Source organism: Leucoraja erinacea, chromosome 26 (genome assembly GCF_028641065.1).
Source record: "Leucoraja erinacea ecotype New England chromosome 26, Leri_hhj_1, whole genome shotgun sequence".
Lineage (NCBI taxonomy): Eukaryota > Metazoa > Chordata > Chondrichthyes > Rajiformes > Rajidae > Leucoraja > Leucoraja erinaceus.
The window spans coordinates 20,294,034-20,315,985 of record NC_073402.1 but is presented as its reverse complement, the minus strand read 5'-3'; the positions used below and the strand labels follow the sequence as shown (position 1 = coordinate 20,315,985).

General features: G+C 39.9%; 1 protein-coding gene across 3 annotated transcripts in view; it reads left to right on the top strand.

The window, feature by feature from the left end:
- Positions 1-4,681: 4,681 nt before the first annotated feature.
- Positions 4,682-21,952, top strand: part of runx3 (RUNX family transcription factor 3) — a 173,892-nt gene continuing 156,621 nt past the window's right edge. Inside the window, exons 1-2 of one of the 3 annotated variants that reach the window (XM_055656322.1) lie at positions 4,682-5,207; positions 5,425-5,549. In XM_055656322.1, the coding sequence (XP_055512297.1) occupies positions 5,492-5,549 (58 nt within the window). In that variant the 5' untranslated portion in view covers positions 4,682-5,207; positions 5,425-5,491. Of the gene's footprint in view, positions 5,208-5,241; positions 5,550-21,952 lie in introns of those variants that run through there. The other 2 variants (XM_055656319.1, XM_055656320.1) reach the window with 2 other exon arrangements.

Genomic DNA, 21,952 nt, shown 5'->3' with positions numbered 1-21,952 from the left:
AGGGCCTGTTTCCGTGTTGTATGACTAAATAATGCTGGTCTTGCCAGATCCTCACAGATCGCTAATTATGAATGAACAAGAAAACATTTTTCTAATCTACATCCAAATCTCGCTTGTGTTCCAACACAAAATCATATATTTCAACTGCTGGGAAGTATTTTCTTTGCACTTCTGTTCCAATTTAGCGAACTGAGAACTTGGCTAGAGAGTGGAATATTTTGAGCAATTTGCAGTTGTTTTGCCAAGCTATTGTCTCAGTGAGTAGAAAGGTCCGACCTCCCCAGATAGCAAGACCTTTATAAACATTTTGGGCAAGGAGGTTGCACATCGATGTACATTTTTTGATCTTCAGTTTTGGTTCTTCATGCCCATCTTCAGATTTGTAGGGATCAGTAAGTGAGCTGAAGGCTGTACATCCTGTAAATGCAAGCCACAAAGCCCTTCTGGAAATCCGTCTACAAGTTTTAAATGTGTCTGTGCTTCTACCAATAGCAAGTTGAAGGAAAAGGAATGCTTATTCAGCGTTAATTTATTACTAAAATGTTATTGTTAATAATGTAAGTAATTTGTAGAATGGAAAGGTAACTCGGAAGGGAGGTAATTCAGATTCTTCAGGCAGAATAGAAAAATGGCATCAAGACATAATGTGGCCAATGCTCTAACTGAGAGGATAAGTCGTACTTTTGGGGATGTGAGAGAGACCAGAAAACACTTGAGTGGAGAACCAATGAGATCAAAGGGCAGAGATAGAAAAGTAGAAGTAATTTTGGAAATACCCCCAAATGTATTGTTAAATTATATGGATGTCATTGCTCATGGTTTAGTGTAATGAGCTTGTCTAGCAAATAATAGTGTCACCTTTACCTAAAGGATTTGACTTGATCACATTGTTCACTGCATCAATATAATTCTCCCACATTCCTCGCACATCCATCTCACTTAAGTTAAACTGCTGAAGTGCAATGTTGACATTTCTAATTAGACTAATGATAGACACTCATGGTTAAGATAGTTCAGGGGCAAACCATGTGTATTCCTTTAAAAAAGTTTAAGCATCCAAGGCAAAGCATCTTGAATGGTAAAGAAAATGATGACATGAAAATGACACTAATAAAGAAGAGGAAGACTATGATCTTGGAACGGTATAGTAGCGAGGGGCTGCTCAATGGCGTAGCGTTAGAGTTGCTTCCTTACTGCACCAGAGACCTGGGTTCGATCCTGATTACGGGTCATGTCTGTACACATTTTGTACATTTTCCCTGTGCCTGCGTGGGGTTTTTTTCCAGGTGCTCCAGTTTCCACCCAAATTACAAAGATGTGCAGGTTTGTAGGTTAATTAACTTCTGCAAAATAGGCCCTAGTGTGTTGGTTAGAACTAGTGATCACTGATTGGTGTGGAATTGGTGGTCCGAAGTGCCTGTCTCCACACTGTATCTCTCAACTAGACCAAGACAAATTGTAGTAGATCAAGCAGTGTTGAAATATGATTGAAAGTTGATATCTCATATTATCCAGATGAAATGCATCATTGGTTGTTGAAGGAAGCAAAGGTAGAATGAATAGAGGCATTATATTTGTCATTAATGAAGAAAGAAGAAATGAATAAGTTACAGGCATGGAACAACAGGTTTGTCAGCTTAACATCAGCGCAATGAAGTTAATTGAAAATAATCAGGGATAGAATACACTTTCACTGGGAATGCAAAATCCTGCAATGAGACCTCGGGCTGAATAGCTTCTAACTGTGGTTCTCTATGATCATTTACACACTTCTGGTTTAAATGAAATTTATTTGACTTTCACACTACCATTGATAAAATCATGTAATCAGCAAAATCTCTCTTTACACCCACATAACTCAGGAAGATACAGGTAATAAATTGTTAGCTCTGTTCATTTCGGACATTGCTACTCATTTTAAATACACCAAGGTGAGGTTTAGTGCCCAATTGTAAGTCTAATTATAATTGTCATTCTATACGTGCAACTTACTGTGGAAACAAATCTGCATCAATTCCTATAAGGCTGCACAACACCAACTGCTTGTTTGGTCCATCCTTGGATGATTGAAATGGCATGAAGCAATGCTATTATTATATTCTGAGGTTACATTATCAGACATGCAGCAACTCCTATGAAAAAGGGGCAGGTCAGAGCATGAACAAAAGTGATTAATGTCACAAAACCAAGATGATGTCCACATTGACACCGTTCTCTCACTGATGTACGTAAGGCTGTATTGTGAAGGGAAATTGGCCAGGTCTCCAGAGCCAGTACGGAATGGGCAAAGAAAGAACAATAATGGGCCTGTCTCACTTGCCGATTCTTTAGGCAACTGCCGGCGACTGTCATAGTTGTAGCAGGTCGCCAAAAAACCGGGTACGAACTACGTCATCCTGGCGACAACCTACGACAGCACCTAGTTCAGGAGAAGTCAAGCTACGCTCATTGGCGTCAAACCCACTGTCACCAAAAAGTTTGCAACATGTTGAAAATTTAGCTGCGACAAGAAAGACGCTACGACTTTTTGCGCGATTGAGGAGACTACTCCCGGCGACCACTGTGGCGACAAACTGGTCGTCTGTAGTTGCCTAAAAAATCGCCTAAGTGGGACAGGCCCATAAGGCTTTCATTTCCACAAACAGCACACTCAAATGAAACAGACAATCTACTTCTCAACACAACCTCGAAAATGGAGTCCCTAGATACAAGTTTAATGAATCATTTTAGGGAACGTAGTCATTAAATGTTTTATATTTATGCAATCCAGTTTAATATTGAGGGTTTCCCAGAGGGCTAATCAGCCATTAAGGCATTACTCATGCTGTAGTCACTGTTTTGCTGCAGGAACCCAGCAAAAATAATATTCATTCAGCAACAACACTTCAAACCTAGGGTTTAGTGAGCTGGACATTCATCTTTTAAACAGTACGCATGTTCATCAGTTTCCTGTTTTAGTATGCATTTGGTGTATGCAACAGGGTATAAATATAAACCCACTAATCTTCCTGCACAACAGAAGCATAGAATTCAAAAACTGAATTAGTGAAACAAGTCTTCTGATTCAATTGATATTTAATACAAATCATTTTGAGTTAAAAACATATATTTGTGATATACTATACATGATGAATATGTTTCCAAAAAGTTTCTGATATGGTGAGGTATTGAAGCAACAGCTGAAAAAAAAATTAAAAGATATAGTAATTAATTTTTTGAAGAAAGACATTTTTGCTGCAAAAAGGGTTTGATCAATGATCAATTTGATCAACTGTGTATCCCTGCCCATCTCCAATTAAGATATTAATGAAGGCACGAGAAATGGATCATCATCTTTACATTTGGTATATATTCATTACAAAAACATAATATCCCGAAGTAACGACTCCCCACCCAGCTACAAATACATCAGAAGGCAATATCTCCAAGTTTGCGGATACACAGGCTCAGTGTTAGCTGTGAGGAGGATGCTAGGAGACTGCAGACTTGGATAGGCTGGGTGAGTGGGCAAATGTTTGGCAAAGTGGATAAATGTGAGGTTATCCACCAGGAAAGCAGACTATTATCTAAATGGTTCAATGCAGCGAGACCCACACCAGTCTTGAAGGTAGGCATGCAGCAGCAGGCAGTAAAGAAGAAGCGTGGTATGTTAGCTTTCATTGCAAAAATGATTTGAGTATAGGAGCAGAGGGGTTTCTACTGCAGTTGTACAGGGTCTTGGTGAGACAACACCTTGAGTATTGCGTACAGTTTTGGTCTCCAAATCTGAGGAAGGACATTATTGCCATAGAGGGAGTGCAGAGAAGGTTCACCAGACTGATTCCTGGGATGTCAGGACTGTCTTATGAAGAGAGACTGGATAGACTTGGTTTATACTCTCTAGAATTTAGAAGATTGAGAGGGGATCTTATAGAAACTTACAAAATTCTTAAGGGGTTGGACAGGCTAGATGCAGGAAGATTGTTCCCGATGTTGGGGAAGTCCAGGACAAGGGGTCACAGCTTAAGGATAGAAGGGGAAATCCTTTAGGACCAAGATGAGAAAAATATTTTTCACACAGAGAGTGGTGTATCTCTGGAACTCTCTACCACAGAAGGTAGTTGAGGTCAGTTCATTGGCTATATTTAAGAGGGAGTTAGATGTGGCCCTTGTGGCTAAAGGGATCAGGGGGTATGGAGAGAAGGCAGGAACAGGATACTGAGTTGGATGATCAGCCATGATCATATTGAATGGCGGTGCAGGCTCGAAGGGCCGAATGGCCTACTCCTGCACCTATTTTCTATGTTTCTATGTTTCTATGTTTGTACAGCTCTGCCTGAGTTTGTTTGGGTTTCCTCTGGGTGCTCCGGTTTCCTCCCACATCCTTAAAACATGCAGGTTGGCCATTTAATTGGCCACTGTAAATTCCCTTGGAGCGTAGTTAAGTGGTTGAATCTAGGGGGGAAGTAGTTGAGAACGTGTGGGGAGAATCAGAAAAATTGGGTTAAGGTAGGATTAGTGTAAATGAGTAGTTGATGGTCAAAGGGAGCGTTACTGTGCTGTATGTGTCTTGGACTCGGAAACAAAATCACCATGGAGGTGTAACGCTGGGAAACAGCCATATGGTTAGCAGAACGAATAAACATATGAATTGGTAGACTCAAGCCATACACAGATGAATTCTGAGAAGATCAACTGTTTCTCTGGGGTAGGGACTGAAACCACGACAGCTCACTGCTACACACATTCCCAGCCACAAAGTCAGAAGAGCTCACACACAGAGTGAAACTAACCAGTACAGAGTCGAAGTCTCAGATCAAAACGGAGCATCGTTATTATCTGATAATATCATAGCAGCTACAGTATTGGATGCATGTGTTTCTTTCACAACTCGTTAGCCACAAGAAATTCCCAGTGATTCAACCAGTTTTTGAAGAGCTTAACCACGGGCTTACCAATCTGCTCGGAGCCAATAGCAAGGGCCACATACTTACAAAAAAGTGTGATGACCTCACGCACCATGTGAGATGCTTTTCCAATGAGCAAGTGACTAGCTGAAGATTCTTCAGGCGCAGAGCTCTGGTTGAGCTGACACTCTCTCGGGCCTCACTTTGAACCACAGAACCACAAGTGCGGTGCAGCCTACATCTCAAGACTGCACCTGAACCTCAACAGGTTTATTTTTTTTAAGCCAGGATACCCCTCAGCTGGACCTCAACTAGTTTACGGTAAGCAGTAACCTCCCCTCATTGAGGGGTTTCTCAGCGATGTCGCATTCCCACTGCTGCTGCTTCTTCATAATCGTTCCTTATATTGAATGCCTGCATATAGCTCTTGCTAAGCTTGTGGCTAAGCATTCCTGTGGCAGTATAAACCCAGATTCTTGGTTACAAACAGACACTCAATTTCCTTTGGGATTTTTCTGCTTTCTCTTGGTTATTCCAGTCTAACGTTGCGAAAAGTGACAAAAACAACTCTCCCCAAGGACTGAGAGTATCAACTGGAACGGACCATGGCATCCAACAGCATATTCGATTCATTTCCAGCCTATCCACAGACCTTCTTGCGAGGTGAGTACAAGCCTCTTTTGTCTTTCAAGGCAGGAAACCTCAGTGTATATGAGTAATCTTTTTGAAGGTGTATCACTGGGTTCTAGTAAGTTTGGTTCAATGTGGCTCTCCAATAAATGACTACAAGTTATATGACAATGAAGTGAGATGGAGAATGTTGAAATCCTGTGTATTGCTTTCTAATTCACCAAATACATTATTTCAAAAGCTTTGGTTATTTCAGTGTGTACTTGTACCTAAAAGGGTGGAAGCTGGGCGGTTGTGATCAACAGAAGAGCAACTATATCTTAACTATTTCAACAAATTTCTTTGAAATAGATGAATGGATCTTCAAGCACGGTATGATGTCAGCACAGACCACAAAAATTAATCACCTTTTTTTAAGTTGATTTACCGACCAAAGTTATCTGTTTGCAGGAAGGTTTTAACATTTTCCAAGACAACCAGAGTGTCCACTCTCACCATAAGCAACCCCACTACTAGGCTCTATTCACTCCACTGCAGCCAATATCTACCAGGAAAGCCAAAAGCATAGGGTTCACAAATATTAAAGGTAGAACAGTTCCTTCCTGCACGGTTTAAAGGTGGAATAGGTCAGCTGAACCATAGTTTAAATTTTGCTCATGCTCTCTGTAATACAATATTAAATATGGCTTTTGACCGAAAAAGTTATATCGCAACGTTTCTTCAAATTGTACTGGTGATTTCTTTGTTTCAGTCAGTACCAGTAGATCTGTCTTCAGAACTACAACTGGTCAGGCCACAATTATTTTCTATATTAGTAGAAATATAAAAGCTTGATAAATTCCTTAATGACCAAATAATTACATTTATTATTTGGTATGCTTGACACACCTCTCAATACGGTTTTATTCCAGTGACGTACATTAAAGTGTGCTATTTTTGATACATTTCTGAACATATATGGAACCTTACTTTTACAGGTTCTCGTTTAATCCTGAATATACTGAATTTCAGTAGAAATACTGAAATACCAAATCAAGAATTGGAATGAAACTTACCTTAACAAAAAGCTAGATATTGAAGAGTAATTCAAATGTAAACTTTAGACTAGTATCACTAAAGTCAACTCGTACATTTTTGAATATTTGATCTTGTTTAGCTGAGTACATCACATATAGTACCATAGTACTTATATAGTACATAGTATAAACTTCATTTTCAACTACTAACAGTATTACAGAGTTCTATTGAGAGTGTCTGCCTGGGAGTGCTGAGGCTCATATCAATTCCTTATGTTCCTCATGAAATTCTGGCAGTGACACCTTATGAAATTAGTCATAGTGAGTATTTTGCAGTGTTAGTGAATATAACTGTAAGAGATCTTTTCAATTCATTTTTTCTAAAAATTAAATTTCTCTGTGAACAACTCGTGCATTTGTGTAATTATTTTACTCAACAGGCCAGTTACAATGTTGGTAGGCTTAACTCTGCAAATTGAGTAGGAACCATTTCATCGTAGTACTAGGTTGCAATATTCTAACTCTCCCCATTTGGATGCATTTTATTTTGAGATTGAGAATTTCTACAACGTGAATACAAAATTGCAAAGAGTAAAGAATTATGAAGACCTATCACTGGTTCGGGCAGTTTCAGGATCATCATGTTATATATATATATATATATAACAGGTATTTCATGCTATGTAATATTCTATCTGAATAGTATTCACTTCATGTATTGTGTAAGAAGGAACTGCAGATGCTGGTTTAAACAGAAGATAGACACAAAAAGCTGGAGTAACTCAGCGGGACAGGCAGCATCTCTGGAGAGAAGGAATGGGTAATGTTTTGGGTCGAGACCCTTCTTCCTGAATGGGTGATCCGAAACGTCACCCGTTCCTTTTCTCCAGAGATGCTGCCTGAGCCACTGAGTTACTCCAGCTTTTTGTGTCTATCCCCACTTTGAGTATTGCCTTTCTGCTGCATGGTTAGCACGCAGCAAAAAGCTTCACCCTGTACCCCGAAACACGCGACAATAAACTGAACTTCACCAGTATTTGAAAGTCTATTTCTCTCTTAGTCATTTCAGTTGTAAGTGATGATCTGGACTTAAAAGTTTGTTCAAGTGTTTACTTCACAAAGGGATACGTACAGTATTTCTCCATGCTTATTTCTGATGTAATATTTGAATTACAAAGATGTGTCTGTGCCAAGGTTGGTTGCCAGTGACCATGGAGAAGTCTGCAGCCTCAATCGCCCAACACTCCTGGCAAAAAGAGGAAGCAATGTAGTGGTAGGCACTGCTGGTAACATCTAAAAAAAGGAAATAGGGAAAAAACTGTGAAGTTATTGAGGAGTTTCACTTAAAATTAAATATCAGTTTATATTGCAAACTTTTCTTGAAAAATGCTTTGATTTCCGATTGGATAAATGCTTAAATTATTGCTAATTTATATATGTATATAATATATATATTATTTTTACTAAATAATATATATTATTATATTTTATATAATATTATATTTTAAAATATAAATATGTATACAAATACACACACACACACACACACACACACACACACACATTGCTCGCCGAATGCACCCTGTTCCCCACGGGAGGCGTGGTCCTCCAATGTAAGCCATTCCCGAACGTAAGATTCCAGCACTTCCCCTTGCCTTCCTCAGCCGTGATCTTTAAAATAAATTCCAATTGCATTTGCCCTGCGTGTTGCAATAGCAATTCGCCTTCTCCCTGCTAGTTGAGACATTGTGTTGACATCAGTTGAATCTAGTTGGTTTGAAATTCAAAGATGTCATCATTTGAAGCAGGTCAGTTTGAAATTCAAGGTAATTAATCAGTAATAAGTCAAGAAATAAAGCATAAAATGTTCAGTGAAAGTGATCTTTGCCTTGAGGGGGAATATGTTGAATCAGAATATGTAAAAATCTTGTGAAAGTTGCCATTTTTAAAGCTTTAATTGCGAATAACGTGTCAAATATAGGATGAAATCTTCATTGACGCTGGTCTCTGCTAGCAGAGCCATTGTGACGTCATCATTTGAAGTTGGTGGTTTGAAAGGAGGAAGTGGCCTTTTCGGAACTCCAAGCTGCTGAGTGCGTTCTTCCGACGCCCGAGCTCCATCATTCCGGCGAGAGGGCCTGAAACATCGGGCTGCCGTAGTGACGACTGTGGAGGCCTCAATAGGCCCTGACCACAGGTGAACATAGAGGAAGTGGACTGAACTTTGCTGCCTTCCCTCACAGTGGGAAACGTTGATCCCACTGTGGGGGGATTTGTTTTTTATGTTTAATGTTAAATTCCATAATGTTATGTTCAGTTTATTTGTGTGCTGCAATGGCAACTCAAATTTCATTGCACCAGTTGGTGTATGTGACAATAAATGTCCTTTGTCCTTTGGTTTCAATTTCAAAGTCTTTTGACTTTTTAAGACTTTAAATCTGTAATGAGTCGAGAATAAGTCAAGATTAAAGCATGAAATGTTCAGATAAGGTGATCCCTTCCTCGACGGGAAAAATGTTAATCGGAATATGTAAAAATGTTATCGTTACTGCATAGTGTTTTTGCGACCATGTAAAGACAACCACATATACGCACACACACACACACTAACAAGATCAGACTTTTAATAAGTATATGATATATTAATATAAATGAATTAATACGTTTATTGGCCAAGTATTCACATACAAGGTATTTGCCTTGGTGCTCCACCCGCTAATGACAACATGACATACGGTGACAGTTAGGAATTACATAAAACATTAAACATTAATAATAACGCATTAACATCAATAATCATTTATTATTAATGTTTAATATATATATATATAAAAGCAACAAATGGAATTTAGGAGTTATAATAGTGAATTTGAAGATAACAAGTAAGTTGGTGATGGTGTGAATAGGGAGGAAAGTTGAGTAAGGCTCCAACAGGATGTAGGTCAGGTGGAAAGTTGACCATTGCATTGACAAATGGAACTTAATCCAAACAAGCGTGAGGTAAATTGGATATCCAGACATATTAAAAATTCCATGGTTTTGCAGGATTTGCAGGTGTTTAAATACCATGTGCATGCACAACTCCAGATCAGATTCCAGATACCTGCTGTCTCCTACTTTCATAAGGCTATAAGTTATAGGAGCAGAATTAGGTCTATGACGCCATTCAATCCTTTCCCATTCTCCTACCTTCTCCCCATAATGCCTGACACTCTTACTAATCAAGAATTTGTTAATCTCCGACTTAAAAATATCCATTGACGGACTCCACAGCCTTCTGTGGCAATAATTCCACAGATTCACCACCCTATGACTAAAGAAATTCCTCCTCATCTCCTTTTTAAAGGTATGTTGTCAACATGAGCAACATGTTGCCTGCTAATAGACACCCTGTTGGAAGGACCGTTCATTTCAACTAAATCTTTTCAATTTTCTGTATGTAGAATAAAAATCACACATGCTTCTGTTCCATTCAAAGGCGATCGACAGCTCATCGCAAAAAGATGATTAGTTGAAATTTAATGAAAGCCCTTAACATTAGAAGTTTAACAAAGTTTTAGATGACACTTTTTAGAAAGGCATTGTGCGGCTCAGCAGATATCGTAGCAAAATATCGCAGGACAGCTCATAAACAACTTCTTGGATTTAAGTATTTAAAGCAAAAGGGGGGCATCTGCTCCATGAAGAACAGTCAAGCTCTAAATGTGGTCTGCAGGCCTAATGTTCTTAATTAAAGGCAACCTTTGCCAAAATAAGTTACAGACTATTTAAGAAAAAAAATGTATAATCATTTTCAAAACCTCTGACTTTTCCTCTGATCCAGATGTGTGTTTGAGGAAGGTTCTAGAATATTCATTTAATTCCAATTGGCAAAAAGACTACAATTTACGAAACACTTGGATTATTCATCGCAGCTGTTGGGCACTTTGAAACACAGAAAGAACATTCAGTTTAACATTGTACATCATTTTCTAAGGGGCATAAAGAAAGGTAAATAACTGTGGAAAAGTAATATTTTTTTCCCATATGTACATTCTGGATGTGAGGATACGTAATTCCATCTTGTTTGCCTTTTTTCCAGGAGAGAAATAAATCTGCAACATATCAATTTTTAGCAGAAATTGTATGCAACCAAAGTGGACAAAATTGGTGTGGACACTTTTTTGTCGGGTTCTAGTCACTTGCCTATAGTAAGCCAATTATAGCAGATTTTTGTCAGTATCTTTACACTGGTGTAACTCACGGACAAGGACCCTCCCAAAGAAATCATGGACAGACAAAGATGTACAAAGATGCCTTCAAATATACCGTTTATATATTTGATATATTTGACGGCCAATAGACCAGTTGTCTGCTAAGGCAGGTCTTTAGTAAGTCATGTTAGATTGCTTATTTGCAACAGTTTAGATTATCTTTAGTTTAGTACTTTGTAATATCTTTAATCTGGTACAGGGATAGGAAAGGTGTGGAGGGATATGGGCCAAATGCAGGCAAATGGGATTAACTTGGTGGATATTGTAGTCGGCATGGTTGAACTGGGCTGAAGGACCTGTTTCCATGCGGTATGAATCTATATTGCAGGAGAAGCACCTTCCCCCAACCTCCATTAAGACCCTTAGTTCAGAAGCTAAAAAAACAGGGTTCTTATCACAATAATAATAATAATAATAATAATTTTATTTATAGAGCACTTTAAAAACAAATATAGTTGCAACAAAGTGCTGTACATCACTAATCATTGACAAAAAAAAAGTTAATACACACCAAAAATAACAATCAAAAGAAATAGTAGGAAAAGACATGTAAAATAAAGAAACATCAAAAACACCAAAAACAGAAGCAAAGTCTCAGGCACGGTCAAAAGCCAGGGAGTACAAATGTGTTTTAACACTGGATTTGAAGATGGACAGTGAGGGGGCCTGTCTGATGTGCAACGGCAGGGTGTTCCAGAGTGCCGGAGCAGCAACAGAGAAGGCTCTATCCCCCTGAGCCTCCGACTAGACCTCGGTACCTCCAGGAGCAGCTGACCAGCTGACCTGAGGGACCGGGCAGGAGTGTATGGGTGGAGCAGCTCAGAGAGGTAAGGCGGGTCGAGCCCATTCAGAGATTTAAAAACAAATAACAGTATCTTAAAATGAACTCGAAAGTGAACAATCATTCAGGCCTGTCCAAAGTGAATGCAGGAAATGCAATGTTCAATTGCTAAAGTCAACCTTCTCATTAAAAAATATCAGGATGTCTTCAAACGTCATCTTGGGCTTGTGGTTTTCAAAAAGCCTCACTAGGTTATTCTGGTCATCTGCTTGTTCAATATTGATGAGAGAAGGAAGTCATTTCAAATGAACATCAACCTGTGATGCTGATACAAAGGATGAGTGCATCAGACCCACTCAATGGCAAAAGATGAGTTTAGGCCAATTTTTACCCAAGGAGTCGGAAACACTACAGATTCACCAACTTCCAGTAATTCTTCATTTTGTTTCAGGATCGACCCAGTTGTGGTTATATTATCTGCTAGTAGTTCACAAACAAATGACTCACCAAGTTCGTCCCAATGGTCAGCAAATATATCCAATGCATTTATTTGCATAGGAGTGAGACATAAACTTAGTATGAACAGAAGATTGAAACTTCCTACCTTGCACAGCATTGCAACTATGAGTGACTGTTACCCAGACGGCAGAAAATGCTCTTGTCTGAAAGCAAGCCCATGTTGAGCTCGCAGGAAGATGTCAAATTCTCCTTCACATTGGTTAGTAAAAAGAGCAAATAATTAACTTTACAATAAGAGCCATTCCATTAGCAGCACAGTAGCACAGCAGCAGAGTTGCTGCCTTATGGTGCCACAGTCCCAGGTTCGATCCTGACGATGGATGCTATCTGTAAGGAGTTTGTATGCTCTCCCCGTGAACTGCGTGGGTTTTCTCTGGGTGCTCTGGTTTCCTCTCACACTCCAGACTTACAGGTTTGTAGGCTAATTGGCTTGGTAAAATTGTAAATCGTCCCTAGTGTGTGTAGGATAGTGTTAGTGTGTGTGGATTGCTGGTTGGCGCAGACGCAGTTGGCCGAAGGGCATATTTCTGCACTGCATCTCCAAACTAAACAAAAAGTAAAATTAAAGTGAAAGCTAGAATACCTGCTGATCAACAGGTAAATGCTGCTGTTTGATTCTTCTAATTAGGCCATTTGCATTGCATGAAAGTAATATGATCAGTCACTCAGTCACGGAATATTAGTCAAATACTTCACTCATAAATCTTTGATTCAGAATGCTAATAATATCACGTCAAATCTCCACGTGGATATACTGTAAAATGATAACTGAATCATTATCTGATGCTAACTACCTGAAAGCAAATTATTATGTGTACTTGTCAAATGCTGGATATACTAACCACAATTAAAATAATTAAAAGTAGAATTGTTACTTTGTGCAAATTTATGAAAAAATCTGTTCTTGACAGGTAAATATATTTTTATGGCAAAATAATGAAATCATTTTCAAAATTGGTGGCTCATTATGTTCAACTCAGATTGCAATCTCTAATTCAGATGATATTGAACTGTGATGTAAATTGTTGTTTTATTTAATTTAGATAATAATCATTGGTTAGAGGCTGTTGGAGTATCGTGAATGGGCTGTGCCATAGTTTGAATGTTTATATCTGTAGCAACAAGTTCTTATTGTAAACCACCAAACTGATAGAAGAGCAAAGGTCTGATTCTAATTAGTATGTATCTGTCAGAAATTGGCTCTCAGAGTTTGTCGTGTTTAATATGCCAAACTAAGACAGATGAATGAATATAAGTAACATGGCTAGGCGTATATTTTAAACAATGAGGAAATTAACGTCAGTATATTTGTAACTAGTAAATTGCTTCAAATCATCGTCAAGGGAAATTTTCACTTTGGTATTTGATTCTAAATACCCCAGAGACATTTTGCCATCTTACAATCTTTATGCTATTTGTAAAGTGAAATGGATATACTCTGCTTCTGAAATTCACTTCAATGGAGCCCATTGGAGCCAAATTTGGGAAGTGAAATTCAATGCAAAACCTCTATTGCATTACACGATCAGTCCGTGTGACTAAGGGCAAATGGGTTCTGCAGGTTCAATAACTTTTCCTATATTTTATTTTAATCAATGTGTTCTCTTAACAACTAGGACTTAAAGATACTTTTAGCACTAGAAATTCCACTGAGGGCTCTCATAGAGGTAGGGATGTATATTTCAAGGCGAGGAAGAATGGAGGAAAGAGGAATTGACATACTATATAGTTGAAGGACAGTTAATATGACCATAAGAACTAACTAAATATATTAATAAAGGTAGTGCAGTTGGCGTGTTTTACATGACTTTGTGACATCCAATTCCTGGTTCATAGAAATTTAGATTATGAGCTTCAGAATCTTATTCAAATTGTGCATCTATTTTTGCAAATTTAGGTAAAACTCCAGCCATGATAGAAAAACAAGCTACCCTACTTAATTAGGGTGCTTGACGTCAGATTATCATCACAAATTATATTGCACAGTTGTCATTAAAAATATTTTTGATATTTAAAATTGTACAATTCGAGTTTGGATCTTTGGTCCACAGCACAAAACTGATGCTGTTATCTTTTATTGCACAATGTTTGAACATTCCTTTTGTGTGACTTTATGGCACACCAGCTGGACACCTTAAGCAGATTTACAGTTAATCAGACTAAATAAAAATTTACTGGAGAAAGAATAAAACTGAAATGGTGTCCCAATGGCATAATTGCCTCTTAATTTGGTCAAATAGTAACCAAAGTCTGTATTCTGTATGCAGGAGTTTACAGAATTTGCCAATTCATTATAGATGACGTCAAGGGCACCCCAGGCATTTGTAGTTTGTGTAATCCATAAAATCAAATTTAAGTGACTGTGAGATGGTGGTTAGATGTCAGTCCTCAATCAGGTTCTTATCAATTATTGGCAACTGCGTGGTAAATTATAATAGCAAGAGTTTTAACCAAGGTGTTAAACCAGCAACCTATTTAAAGCATAATGAAGTCACCATCTGATAATCTTAATTTTCAAGAAGAGCAACTTCAATACATTCTCAAAAAATGGTGTTCAGAAATCAATTTCTGGTATCAAAATAATCTAATCTACATTCCTGTAGGATTCCTAAATCTACAAAACATTGTAATCAACATTTTTTTTTAAAACTATCATAACATTGTTTTAAGTGTTCCTTAAACTCCCTCCAACAAGTGTCTTGCCATTGTATTAAAGACTGGATAGGCTCGGCTTGTACTCACTCTCACTAGAATTTAGAAGATTGAGGGGGGATCTTATAGAAACTTACAAAATTCTTAAGGGGTTGGACAGGCTAGATACAGGAAGATTATTCCCGATGTTGGGAAAATCCAGAACAAGGGGTCACAGTTTAAGGATAAGGGGGAAATCTTTTAGAACCGAGATGCGAAAATCATTTTTTACACAGAGAGTGGTGAATCTGTGGAAATCTCTGCCACAGAAGGTAGTTGAGGCCAGTTCATTGGCTATATTTAAGAGGGAGTTAGATGTGGCCCTTGTGGCTAAAGGGATCAGGGGGTATGGAGAGAAGGCAGGTACAGGATACTGAGTTGGATGATCAGCCATGATCATATTGAATGGCGGTGCAGGCTCGAAGAGCCGAATGGCCTACTCCTGCACCTATTTTCTATGTTTCTATGTTTCTGAAGGTGGATGTCTGCTCACCCAGGACACAAGCTCACTTTCATACAACATGGAAAAAGAAAGTAAAGGATTTTTGAAGCAAGGCAATGTATCTCAATGCACTTGTCCTTTTTCTTTAACTTTGCTTTTTGTTATCAAAACAAACCAACCTAAAACATTCACCCCGTTTCTCTTCGCATAGATGTGGTCTGACCTGCTTAGCATTTCCAGCAGTTGCAGTTTTTGTTTTAGATTTTCAGCATCTGCAGTTTTTTTGTTAAATCGTTTTTAGCTTTCTCTTATCTTTCAATTCTTTGTCTGTGAAAATATGCTACTCTATCTACTCTGATGATTTTCTCTGTTAACAAATGTAATAATTATTTTGTCCTTTGAAGAGAAAACCTGCATAAACCTCTACGTTGAAGTCCTGATTCCAGTCCTGTACTTGGGTCTCCTGCAACTCAAACACATTCATAATTAGACAAATTTTCTCAATATTTTTTCAAAGTATTGGAAATTTCAATTGGGTGACATTGCAGTTCTTTACTTGTAAAGAGAACAAACCCAACATTCATTCCTTAAAATATAAACTCTCTAGGAATTTACAGTGGCTTGCAAAAGTATTCATACCCCTTGAACTTTTCCACATTTTGTCACGTTACAACCACAAACGTAAATGTATTTTATTGGGATTTTATGTGATAGACCAACACAAAGTGGCGCATAATTGTGAAGTGGAAGGAAAATGATACATGGTTTTCAAATTTTTTTACAAATAAAAAACTAAAAAGTGTGGCGTGCAAAAGTATTCAGCCCCCCCTGATTCAATACTTTGTAGAACCACCTTTCGCTGCAATTACAGCTGCAAGTCTTTTGGGGTATGTCTGTGTATTCACTCTATCTATTGCAATACAGTGACCTATCATTCAATGATATGATTTTTATGCACAACTTATGATACAATTTCTCCACAACCAAATGGCTACACTTTGATGATATTTGAACCAATCTGCAAATGTGTGATACCAAATATTTTTTATTTTTGATTTATGAAGTCTGCATTGGCCCAAGTAATATCTCACTCAAATAATGAAATTCCCGACATTGCCACTGTCTCTCAGTGCTACAAACAAGAGCTTCAAATCTTGGCTGGAGCATAGGTTGGCCTATGGAATAAGGATGCTGCATCCTTAGCCAAACTAATAAAAAGTTTGTCCACAAAGCCTTGAGGTCAAGAAGATTTCCATTCTTTGATCTTGGTGAGTCACAAACCCGTTCGTTATGTACAATGAGGATGAGTTCCGCAGAGGTCGGTGCCAGGGCTGCTACCCTTCATGTTGTATATTAGTGTTTTCGACAAGAGGATTGAAGGCTTTGTGGCTAAGTTTGCAGATGATACGGAAATAGGTGGAAGAGCAAGGACTCTGCAGAAGGACTTGGACAGGATGGGAGAATGGGCAGAGAAGTGGCAGATGGAATATAGTGTAGCAAAGTTGTGTCGGCATGCATTTTGGTAGCAGGAATAAAGGCCGTAGACTATTTTCTAAATGGGGAGAGAATAGTAAGATTAAACGAGAACTTACCAGTTTGAAGTTTGATCTTTATTTTATGAGGAGTAACGTTGAGGGAATACGTGAAGAACCCCGCTAGGACGCATGCGTGTCATTCTTCAAAGCAGCAGTGTGAAATCACAGATAACTGTAATGGCTAAACATAGTAAGATTAGAGAAGAGATATCAGTTGAGTATATGATCAAAGGTGGGAGCGGAGGGCACGTATTCCCTCAAAGTTACTCCTCATAAAATAAAGATCAAACTTCAAACTGGTAAGTTCTCGTTTAATCTTACAGCGAGTGACTACGTGAAGAATTTAAAGCTGTGATTTCATGCCGTGGAAACGAGTCCATGCATCACATCAGCCTTGATTATGGGAAGAATAGTGTTAACATCATTAGATATCAATACAATATTGAAACAACGAAAATTTTATTAACACCAAATTATAGCCCCTATTTATGGGTAAAATCATATTACAGAACTTAAAAGTGTTTCTGCAAATGTTCCAGGTTCAATGACTGGTTTATTATAAAACCGTTGGAACGTTCTTTCCGTTGACCATCCTGCAGTCTTGAGGATTTGGCCCATCGGAACATCCAACTGCATTGCTGCTGATGTAGCTGCAGCCTTGGTGGAGTGAGATTTAAAAATGTTAGTATCTACTCCCGCCTTTATTAGGACCTATTTTAGCCATCTTGAGATGGTCTGGACTGTCACTTTTTTGTGTGGCTGTTTGTGACTGATTAACAGTGCCATTTCTTTCCCTCTGATGATTCTTGTATGTTCCATGTATAATAGTAAGTGAGTTACTATACAGAGGCGATCATCCGTCGGGTAGGCCCTGAACTCTATTTTTTGCCCTGCTGATCCCTGTATGTTCTGTTTAATTAATTAATGGATATGAAAAATCAAATTCCCAGATGAAATAGTCAAGTTGTCCAGCCTTAGTTTTTGTAGCGACTGGACCCTTTGTGCCGTGACCAAAGCCATCAGCATGACCGTTTTCTTTGTTAGTTTCTGTAGGGACAGAGCTGTAGGTGGAGACCAGTTTCTCAACATGGTCAATACAATGCTCACATCCCAAATTTGGGTGTACCTGGTTCTTGGGGGATTAGTATTGAAAATGCCCCTCATGAGTTTGGTTACCAGGGGGTGTGTCCCTACAGAATGCCGCTCTGTTCCTTGCCACAGGTAGTTTGACAGAGCACTTCTGGTGCAGTTGATGGCACTATAGCTGAGCCCCTCATCGTAGAGGAGGCTGGCCAGAAATTCCAGAACAGACGGAATGTTGTTTGATCTGTGGTTGAGGTTATTGTCATGACAGTACTTCCCCCATTTCTTGATGTGCACCAAGTACTGTTTTTTGGTGGACTGTCTGTGGGCCGATGCAATCATGTCCATTGTTCGGTCCGTCAGTCCCAGGTGTTGTAGTGGCGCTTTCAAACTCTACAAATTAATAGGTTTGTATGATTATGACAGGGGTGACTTTCCTGTGTTTCCGGATGGACCAGTAAATTTGGTCTATGATGGATGGTGATGCATGGTTCTAATACCATGTCTAGTATCACCGGGAACCATGGTTGGGTAGGCCAATCGGGTACTATCAAAATACCAGACGCAGAGTCTTGTTGTATTTTCCTTAATACCCGACTGATGAGGCAGAAAGGAGGGAATGCATAAATAAACAATTTCCCCCAATGCAGCAAAAATGCATCTGTTGCTGATGCCCCAGGGTCTGGTTCCCATGAAACATAATTTGATAACTGGTGATTGAACCTGGATGCGAAAAGATCGATATCTGGTGTTCCATATGGTGCTGTAATTTCAGCAAATACATTTTTATCCAACATCCATTCAGTGTTTTCATTGAATTTGCGTGACCTGGTGTCTGCCACTAAATTTAGTTTACCTGGTAAGTAGGTAGCTGATATCCAAATATTTCTCTGGATACACCATTGCCAAATTGTGTTGGCCAGATTGTCACATGATGTCGATTTATTTCCACCCATATGGTTGATATATGCTACCACGGTGGTGTTGTCAATCTGTAGTCTAACATGCTGGTGATTTAACCCAGAACAATATGACTTAAGGCCATGGAATGCACTCAACATTTCCAGGTAGTTTATGCCCAGTGTTTTTAATAATGATGCCTCCTGTGCATTCCATTTCCCTCCACAGCTGGAGATGGAATTGGTAGCTCCCCAACCAAGTGCACTGGTATCAGTTTGTAGTACCATAGACGGGTTGCTGATAATTATTGGATTGGAACAATACTTGATGTTATGTTCCCACCATTTTAGTTCCATTATGGCCTCTGTTGGTAGCTTCATTGGTCTGTCAAAATGGCCACCATTAATTTTGAGTGCTCTTATTTTTGCTCTCTGTAAATTTCGATAGTGTAAAGGTCCGAATTGTGTGGCTGGAAATGCAGCCACTATTTTCCCAATTATTCTAGCTACCAGTCTAATGGATGGTTTGGTGATGTCAATGATTTTGCTGCAAGCCTCTTTTAAGGCTGTAACCTTTTCTTTCGGCAAAGTCACTGACATGAGAACTGAGTTAATGGTGGACCCCAGATAATCCATTTTTGTTGAAGGCGTTAATTTAGACTTAACTGGATGGATGATAAACCCCAGTTCTTCAAACAATTGTTTTGTGGCTGTTACTGCTTGTTTAGTCAATTCCAAAGTTTTGCCAACAATAAATATGTCATCCAGATATGCCATTACCATGTGTTTTTGTTTTCGCAGTAAAGCCAGGGCTGGTTTCAAAAATTTTCTGAATAGCCTGGGGGCTGATGTTAGCCCATTGAAGGCGTTAATTTAGACTTAACTGGATGGATGATAAACCCCAGTTCTTCAAACAATTGTTTTGTGGCTGTTACTGCTTGTTTAGTCAATTCCAAAGTTTTGACAACAATAATATGTCATCTAGATATGCCATTACCATGTGTTTTTGTTTTCGCAGTAACGCCAGGGCTGGTTTCAAAACTTTTGTGAATAGCCTGGGGGCTGATGTTAGCCCATTGGGTAGTGCCCTGTATTGTCAAAGCTGACCCATCCAGTTGAATTTTAAATAACATCTGTGGTCACCTCTTATGGGTACTGTATAGTAAGCATCTTTTAAATCGATGCTTGCCATGTAGTAGTCTTCGGAAATCAATTGCTTAGCAGTGACAAAGGTTTCCATCTTGAAATGAATATATTGTACAAAGGTATTTAAAGTAGTCAAATCGATAATGATGCGGCAACCACCATCTTTCTTGTTTTTTATAAAGATATTGGACACAAATTCCTGTGATTCGTGTTGGGTGTGTTCAATGACTCCTTTTTTTATATAACCGTTGTAGTTCAGCATGTGCTTTAGATTTTTCTATGCCTGTGAGCACAAACATTCGATTCGGTACATGCTGTACTGGAGGGTTATGTTTCCGTATAAATTTTATGGTATAACCCTGGATACTGCTTAGAATGTAAGTGTCGGTAGTTATCTTATTCCATGCATCCAAATAATACCGTAATCTCCCACCAACTTTCATGCTCCCTTTAATTCTTAAGGAACCAGACCCACCTACCTCCATGGTTACCAGTGGTGGGTGTGTTATTTCTTCGGCATCCTCCGTGGACGTTGAGGCGCCGTTGTCTGGTTCTGTTGTTGGGTTTGTGTTGAAAGCTTGCGCATTTTCCAGGACGGTCGGTCTGGGCCATGGCCTAAAAAAGACCGATGTTGGGTGTTCCTGGTTTTTGCGCTTGCTCCGGTTTGTGTTGGCTGACTGGGGGGTCCGTAGGGTTGATATTTTTGGCCGTAGTAACTTTTGGTTGCTGCTTTTATGAGCCCCAGTGTTTTCGCCTCTTCATCAAGTTCTTTGACTTGTTTTGGTAAATCCCCATCAAATAGTACAATTGGCGGTTTGGAGGTTCCTGGTTTACAGAGGCCGGAAATTTGGGGTCTAAAGCTGGTTGGATAGCACTTTTCCTGATGTTGTTCAACTCATATTGTGAGTTGCAGAGTAAACCCAGTGCATCTTGGTGGTCTTGGGTCATGTTTTGCTCCTTCAATGTGCGGGCAAAAGCTGTAATTCCTGCCGTTAGGACTTTTAAGACTTTCTGAATTTTTAAGTCCCTGGTTCGAATTGATGACCCCACACGTTTCCAGATGCACTGGTTTACACTGGGAACATTAAGCGACTTGCAGATCCCTGGAGGTAAATGTCGTGCCGTGGTGTCTGATAGTGTCAGTGCCTGCAGTTGGTTAAATGACATATAATCAATGCTTGCCGCTATTTTCAGCTCCAGGTCTTGGCCAATTTGGTCTGGTTGGAAAAACTGGGACACCATGTCCAGCATGTTTTCTTTCACCCCAGGTATACTGGGGGTATGTTGTTCATTGCCCACTGTGGCTAGGCTCCATCTCCCGGAGCCTGCCACTGGAGTATTTCCTCCAGCAGCCGCTCCAACTGGCTCTTATGCTCTCGGGCATAGGCCACTCGCGGCTGCTCCTGATCCTGCAGCCGCTCCAACCGGCTCCAATGCTCACGGGCACTAGCCGCTCGCGGCTGCTCCTGTTCTCCCAGCCGCTCCAACCGGCCCCAATGCACACGGGCACTGGCCGCTAGCGGCTGTTCCTGGTCCTGCAGCCGCTCCAACCGGCTCCAATGCTCACGGGCACGGCTGTTACTGGTCCTGCAGCCGCTCCAACCGGCTGGCCGCTCGCGGCTGCTCGTCATCCTGCAGCCGCTCCAACCGACCCCAGTGCTCACGGGCACTGGCCGCTCGCGGCTGCTCATCATCCTGCAGCCGCTCCAACTGACCCCGGTGCTCACGGGCACTGGCCGCTCGCGGCTGCTCAAAGTCAGACTCATCGGAGTCTGGCATTCGGTCCGTTTTTTGCTTTGCTTTCCCGCCTGGCCGAGGTGTAGATTTGGCTGGTGCGGGAGCAAAGTCGGGCACAGCTCTTCCCATTTCCGGAGATTGGCGTGCCGTCGGCTGCTGCTGCTGGCTGCCCGCAACTCAGCGGTTCTCCCCCTCCAGCTTTTTCGCAGCCTTCCTTCTCGTGGCTCTGTCCATCTTTCCACCTGCAAGGTAAGTGGGAAAAACGCAGAGTCTCCTTACCTGCTGTTCTTGGCTTTTAAATTCTGCCGCTAAAGGGGAACGTCCTTCCCCCTGC